The sequence below is a fragment of the Hippocampus zosterae genome, unplaced genomic scaffold, assembly GCF_025434085.1.
Source record: "Hippocampus zosterae strain Florida unplaced genomic scaffold, ASM2543408v3 HiC_scaffold_143, whole genome shotgun sequence".
NCBI classification, from domain to species: Eukaryota; Metazoa; Chordata; class Actinopteri; order Syngnathiformes; family Syngnathidae; genus Hippocampus; species Hippocampus zosterae.
This window is the reverse complement of record NW_026262786.1, coordinates 1-7,560: the sequence shown is the minus strand read 5'-3', so window position 1 is coordinate 7,560 and position 7,560 is coordinate 1. Positions and strand designations below refer to the sequence as shown.

At 57.6% G+C, this 7,560-nt stretch overlaps 1 protein-coding gene across 1 annotated transcript; it reads left to right on the top strand.

Moving 5' to 3' along the window:
• The first annotated feature begins 659 nt into the window (after positions 1-659).
• On the top strand, positions 660-2,030 carry LOC127594438 (uncharacterized). The gene is given in 4 exon segments (XM_052056312.1): positions 660-665; positions 728-980; positions 983-1,440; positions 1,443-2,030. Coding segments are annotated over 4 exon segments (1,305 nt in total).
• The last annotated feature ends 5,530 nt before the right edge of the window (positions 2,031-7,560 follow it).

The window sequence follows — 7,560 nt, the reverse complement described above, 5'->3', positions numbered from 1 at the left end:
CCATTTAATGCTCGCTTTCTTGCAGTTTCCGCTATCTGTCCTCCAGACGCTTCTGCAGCAGCTCTATTTCTTTGTTCTTTTGCTGAAGTATTTAGGCTATTTCTTGTTTGGGGCTGGGCTCAGGCCTGTCCAGACCAGACTCGTCGATGTCCAGGATCACCTTGCCATCCTGGTAGTCCAGGAACTCGGCAATCCTGTTCGGATCCCCTTCGCACCGCCTGACTATGATGTCAATGCCCATTTCCTTCCGGATTTTCAGCACGTGACTGGCTCGCACCTCTCCACCAATTTGCTTGAGGCTGATCATCATATAAGCCTCGAGAAGGGCCACCCGCATGTTGAACTTCATTCCTTGCAGCAGGACAAGCCGCTCGCAGATGGTCTCATTGCCAGGCAAAGAGACTTTGCTGGACTGGTAGATGGTCTGCAGGTACTTTCGCTCGCGCGGCTCGAGAAACCCCTGTTTCATCTTGATCTTGCTCCTGCTTAAATCCATTTTAAGTAGGCTTCTAAATCATTTGCTTTAGTCACTGCCGCGGATATTCTTTCTGGCACGATTTTTGGCCAGTTTAAACGGCGGTTTATTAGGGCTGAAATCTGCGCAGATTTGGCGATTAATCTACGCAGATTTGTGGCATAACTGCGTACCCCCAAGGAACATGCACGCACAGCCCCTATAAAAGCATGTGGGGGAGGCATTGCCAAAATGAAGATTACTGCTCCCTAGGCCAAGGTCGAGGCAGGCGAGCTGGTCTCCTCCTACAACCATAGGCAACATCACTTCACCAAGGAGGGCGAAGGCCTAAAAGCCACTTTGAAGAGTGAACAGTATGAATTTCGGACCAAGTTGGAGGTACCCAAGTGCGGGGTCTTGATGGTCGGGCTCGGCGGCAACAATGGTACCACCCTGACCGCGGGGCTTCTGGCTAACCGTCTGAAACTGGCTTGGTAAACCCGTGAAGGCACGCAGCAGGCGAACTTCCTGGCTCGATGACACAATGCTCGACTATGAAGTTAGGCGTCATGGACGGCGCGGAGTTCACCATGCCCTTCCGTGAGATCCTTCCGATGATCGACCCCTGCAAGCTGGAGATCGGGGGCTGGGATATCAGCGGATTGAACATGTACGATTCGACTCGTCGTGCGAAAGTGCTATAGCCCGACCTCATCCGCCAGCTGAAAGAGCCGCTTTCCGCCATGAAGCCTTCAAAGGCCGTGTTCTACAAGGACTTCATCGCCTCGAACCAAGAGGCCCGGGCCGACAACGTCCTGAACAACGGCAGCAAGCTTGAAGACCTGAACTGCATTCGTGAGGATATCCGGAAGTTCAAGTAGGAGAAGGGGTTGGCCCAGGTGGTCGTGCTGTGGACTGGCAACACGGAACGCATGTCCAAGTTGGAGGGGTGTGATACAGAAGAGGCGATTATGAAGGCCATCCAGATAGTCACCCCGAGGTGTCTCCCTCGCTGATCTATGGCATGGCGGCTGCCTTGGAAGGCTGTCCTTACGTGAACGGATCGCCCCAGAACACCGTCCTGCCGGGGCTGCTGGCCTGCGCCAAGCGCAATGGCACAGTGGTGGCGGGCAACGATCTCAAAACTGGTCAGACGAAGTTCAAGTCCTGCTTCGTGCAATTCCTGATCGAGGCGGGTATCAAGCCCCGCTCGATCGTCTCCTACAACCACCTGGGCAACAATGACGGGCACAACCTGGCGGAGGAGGCGCAGTTCAAGTCCAAGGAGACCACCAAGAAGGACTGCACGCTTGACCAGCTGGCCGGCAGTGGCCTCTACGCGCCCGGCGAGAAGGCCGACCACGAGGTGGTCATCAAGTATGTCCCCGCCACGGGGGACAGCAAGAAGGCGATCGACGAGTACATGAGCGAGATCTTCCTGGGTGGCAAGCACAGCTTCGTGTCCTACAACGTCTGCGAGGACAGCCTGCTGGCAGCCCCCCTGCTGCTGGACCTGGCGGTCATGGCCGAACTGCTCACCCGTATCACCATCGTCCGCAGTGCCGGCAAGCCCTAGAAATGCGACTCTCTGCTGTCCTTCCTGGGCTACTTCCTCAAGAACCCGCAGATGAACGGGCCCCGGAGCAGCGGGCTGTTCTGGCAGCGGGAGCGGCTATGCGGCCTGCTGCGGGCGGTGGCAGGATGGGGCCCGCTCGACAACCTGCACCTTCAGGTCCTGTGATGTACCGATTTATTTATAAATTCGTTAGCCCAGCAGTTATCTCATGAACACGCTCACTAAGTCTTCCTTCTTCAGCAAGCAGAACAGGCCTAGACAGGCTCTCTTTCCGGCCCCGCCTGAGGACCTGCCGGTTCTGAAGAAATCGGCTTCTTTGGGAGTTGGCGGGCAGGGCGTGTTCGACACTTTTCAGGTCAGGGAACAGCCTGCTTTATAGAAGAAGGAGGGCTCGATGATTCCGGGAGTGCCTGAGCTGAGGTCCGAAACCTACGATAATGTGCTGTGGCCAAAAGGCAAGGCAGAGTAGAAAAGTCCTTTAGTTGCACCTGCAACCCGGGCTAATGCCACTCCACATGTTAACGCCCATACTATCCCATCCCCAACCCCACACCACCCAACCCAAAAGCCCAACGCCCCCAGCCCCTAGCCCTACTCGCCGCACCTCCCCCAGACCAACATGATCTACGCCTTCCCCAGGCCGGCCAAACGCCCCTCCCCGCTTCACAAGCCGGTCCCGTACAGAGCAGTGTATTGCCCCTTTTCATGAATGTTAGTATCGGCCTCTCAACCGGTCGACCTTCTGCTGCTGCGCATGGCCTTCGAAAGCGAGCTGCTCGAGTCTGCGAGCCAGCTCGTGTTGCATGCCCTGCAGCTGGCTGTTCACGGTCTCGACTCTTCTTACGGACTCTTCCAGTCGCAGGTTGTCCTGCAGCGCCTGGTTGAGGACGTCGATCTGCCGGTCCAGCTCCCTCTGGATGCGCTTCTGTCGGCTTGGGTGCTTGCCTGCCTGTCTGCGGAATGCCTCGACGATCCTCTCAAAGGCCTGCGCCTACATAACGGATGATTTGATTACGAATCGGAGGTCATCACGCCTGCCCCTCTTCCGCGAGGTCCTCGTTGTTCTGCAGCAGAGGGGAAGCCTGCATGCTCAGCGTCGCAGGGTCGGGGCTGGCTGGGCTGCCTCCCCGCAGCTGGAACACCGTCAGGCCCAGGTAGCCCACAGCTCCGGCCGTGCCAAGGCTGAACAGCACGATCAGCAGGATCTCGTACCACTCCAGGTAGTCATCCGAGATCAAGGAAAGATGGTCACTGAAATTGCTGTAGTCGTTGCGAGCCACGATCCTCAGAGTGGCGGAGTTGACCTTGGAAGTCTTGACGAGTGACAGGTTCCTGCTGACTCTGAGTTCTCTCAGGTATTGGCCGCGGGGGTCAACCGCCATCAGGCCGAGGTCCACCACCTCAAAGGTTTCGTTATGCCTTCTCACCGTGAAGTTGAAGTCGTAGGTGAACTCGAACGTGGAGTTGGACTTGATCGCCCCCAGGAAGTGGACCTGCCGAGGCGGGCCACCGAACTAGTCCTCCTTGTGCCGGCGGGTATCATAGACCACCAGCAACTGCCTCGGCAGCCTCTCCACCCAATGGAACTACTGCGGCAGGACCAGCCCCAAAGCCGTCAGCCCGTCCAGCGCCTTGATGTAGTTGTTGGTCGTGTAGTAACCATACTTCATCAGCACGGCCACCACCACCACGTCGATCAGCACCCCGTGGTTGTCGTAAGAGGCGTTCAACACGAAAGAGTGGAAATTGTCGGTCGTGACTACGATCTGCACCTGCTCGTACTGGTAGTGGGTGTCGTAGAACAGGTCGACTGCCTGGATCGCCTGGTACCGGGTATTCGCGGGCAGGCTGTAGTTGGCCTTCGCGAGGAGCTGGTTCAGGTCGGTGAAGGAGGTCTGTTTCACACTGATCTCCTTGCTCCCCCGCTTGTAGGTGAAGTGCAGGGTGAAGAAGCCGCTGTCCAGCTAGGTCACCAGCAGCCTGTACGTGTCGACTTCCTCGGTGAAGGTGAGGTCTGCATTGCCGATAAAGGCTTGGTCGCGGGTCCAGCCCTGCGCCCCCATGAAATCGTTGGAGTCGATGACCTCCAGCTCCTCCAGGATGGGCTCAGCGGGATCAGTGTTGAGGTCGAACAGGTACACCGCCCCAGTCCGCAGCTTCAACTGAGAGTACCTAGGCACATCAACCAGCATGACCACACTGCCAGTGTTCTCCAGTCTCCTCGCCTCCAGCGCCTGCGTCTTAAACGGTCCGATCGTGAACCCCGCGCGGCTCGTGTATGAAGTGAGATACAGGTTGACATTGCCCATCCCCTAGCAGGCGGAAATGCTGTACAAGTCGAAGATGTCGGCAGTCACTCGTGTGCAGGCCTAGAACGGGATATGCGAGGGTAGTCGTGCAGTTGCCGCAAAGAGCCGTTGTGGTAGAACTGGTACAGGTGGTCCACTCCTGTCGCGTAGCCGCCTTGGACGGAGTCGCAGTAGTCGTAAATTCCTGCGGAGGCCAACACGTCGGCACGCTACCACAGGTGGCCCCGCAGTTGCAGCCGCTTTCCACAGTTCAGACATTCGTAATCTGTGACACTGCCATTCAGCCACCCCCGGTCACTGAAAAACCGTTACTTGGTCCGAGTCAGATCCGCTTCTTTCGCAAGGCTGTGGTTGCCCACCAGCTCGACCGGAATCGACGCGACTACCAACTCCACAGTAAAACTATGGGTCTCAGGCTCTCCTGAATGCAGGGTCAGTGTGAAATTATGGTCCAGAAAAGTCTCCACCCTGAAGTATGGGATATCGAACTGCCGGACCACCTTCAGCTTGCCGTCCATGACCATCCCCACGTAATTGCACAGGAAGCCGCTCGTGTCCATGAAGAAGTTAGAGTAGGTGGCCGGCAAGTTGATCACGTCGTAGAGGACGGCATGGGCGAGCCTGCCCGGATAGAACACCAGCACGGTCGAGATGCCGGCCTTGCGGTCGACTGCCTCCACGAGCAGCAGGTCCGTGAACCTCGCGAAGGTGACATTGAATGACTCCGGCAGCTCATACTGGTACATCGGGTAGGTCTTCAAGAAAGGCAGAGAGCCCTTATAGACGTTAAGGAGGGAGTACTATTCGATGGTCGAGGGGGCCTGCGAAATCACCAGGAAGTCGCTGTTGAGGGTGACTTTGAAGAAGGGACTGGTTGTTGCCTTGGAGTTGGTGACGGTGGAGAGCAGTCTGATGGTGTGGTCCGTGCCGTGGTCCAGCACGTACACTGCGTCGTATGTGCTGACGAACAGCAGTCTGGGGTGGCTCCTCGAAAATGCCACGCTCAAGGGGCTCCAATACTCCACCCCCAGTTCGGCCGCCTCGACCGCGCCCACCTTGAACCCTTCAAACTTGCTGACCCTGGAATGGCACTCCACTCGCTTCGCGTACTTGAGGGTGACAAACAGACACTACTTAGACAGCGTGACGTCAGAGACCGCCCCCGAGAAGTCATCCGGGTAGGTGCGGTCAAACACTGCGGCGTGGGCCTGCAGGTCGTAGAGCACCACCCTCCTGCGCACCAGCATGGCGATCATGTGGGTGTGCTACTCCTGGTAGATGCTCATGTTGAGGATCGGCGAGTCCATGCGCTGCAGGTCGACGGTCTTGCACGAGAACTAGTCCCACTCGGGGTTGGAGTGGTAGCAGTAGGCCACGTGCAGGGCGAAGTCTGTGGCCTGGGCCAGTAGCACCGAGCTGTGGTTCTCGAAGTGCTCGTACTGCCTGTAGAAGATGATGTTGGAGGGCTGGTCCGGCCAGACGAGATGGCTGTCGTTCTGCTGCAGGATGTAGGAGATGGGGGCCTCGGTGGCGTTGGGATGTTCTGCCTCGTAGGTGATGTTCGGCCCGATCGCATAGTCAAAGAGGGGCAGTTCCGCCTCACCGGGGTAGATTGTGTGGTAGCGGGAGCTGACCCTCTCTGGCGTTATGAAGACGGTCTTGCTCTCGGGGTCCAGGAAGGTGAGGTTCAGCAGCACCGAACAGGTGAAATCAGTGCCGTACGGGTCGGTGGAGACTGCCTCCACGATCGCAGTGAAGGAGTGATCAAGGTTGCCAGCGTTGTGTGAGAGAATCGACAAGTACGGCGCAGACAGCTGGTAGGTGGTCACCCCCCGCTCATCGGCCACCATGAGCCGGTCACCATGCTTGTCAAAATTAATGTGCGAGTACCAGTGGCGGTGGTCGATCACCTTGCAGGCGGTCGAGTAAGTACGGTCCCCGCGGTCCATCACCCAGGTGTAGTTGTTCAGCATTGTTGAGTCCCCGAACGTGACGTTGGCTGTCGCCTGGTACACCAGGAAGTCTTCGTTCAGCCACAGTGAGGTGACCGTGCTGTTGTGTAACATGGAGTATTTGGCCACCTCGCGCGGGTGGGCGGGGCTGGTCCAGTCGATCTCGTAGATCGCGTGGCGGTTGGCCAGGGCGATGTACTCCGGCCATCGAGAGTGGACTGGTACACGCCAACCTTCCTGAAATCCCTGCCGTTGTAGATTCCCGTCAACACCACGTCCATGCCCCTGGTGAAATCGAACCGGTAGAGCCCCCGGTCGAGGTCAAGCAGATAGACATCCCCCTTGTAGACCTTCACATCAGTGATCGAGAAGGCAGGCTCGCTGATGAACGATCGGTCGATCAGCTTCACGATCCATGGGTTGTAGACGTCCGCCATGGAGAACACCTCGAGGTAGGTGTTGTCCGCGGAGGAGGGGTCAACGCCGTCCTGCAGATAGACTCGCAGCAGGTAGGGCAGGTTGGTGGCGGGGTCCGTGTAGTTTAGCACTCTCCGGTGGTGCAGGTTCTTGAACGGCGCGTACATGGCGGTGGTTGAGGTCCGGTTCAGCCTCTACTTGGTGGTGGTGTCGACATAGTAGAAGACATTCCGGAAAGAAAAGCCTTACTCGTCAGGCTCCTTCAGCCGGACCGCGCAGTCGACCAGCAGCAGCCCCAGGTCATGGTACCAGACCGTATCGAAGCAGATCTCGCTGAGCAGGTTCTCGATCTCGATGTTGTTGTTAATGACGGGGGCGCCGTTGATCAGCTTGCCTAGATGGACAGTCGTCAGCCCGTCCACCTCCGTCAAGGCCACAAAATTTTCACCCCAGCGATTCCCGATGTGGTCGACATGCAGGCTCCTGAGGCCAGCCAGATCCTCCTCCGCAGAGCCGATTTCCCGCATTTTGTCCCTGGTCACGAAGACCGACTCCGAGTCGTCCTTGACCACCTCGAACTCCAGATTGTACCCCTTGAACACCCTCTCAAGGGGGTAGTACTGCGACTCTCCCAGAGTGATCGGGACCATGGCGGGCAGGTCGTTCGAGTGGCAGGCAGGCCTCGGCTGCTCATCCGCGGCAAAGGCCGCGCCCAGACAAAACAACAATATCATCTATGTATCCCAACTCACATATGTATCCGGTTGCTTTGCTGCGGGGGTGGGCTTCGATGGAAGTGGGGTTGGAGGGTCTGCCTTCCACATGCGGGGTACTGCCTGTGTCTGGCTGGCA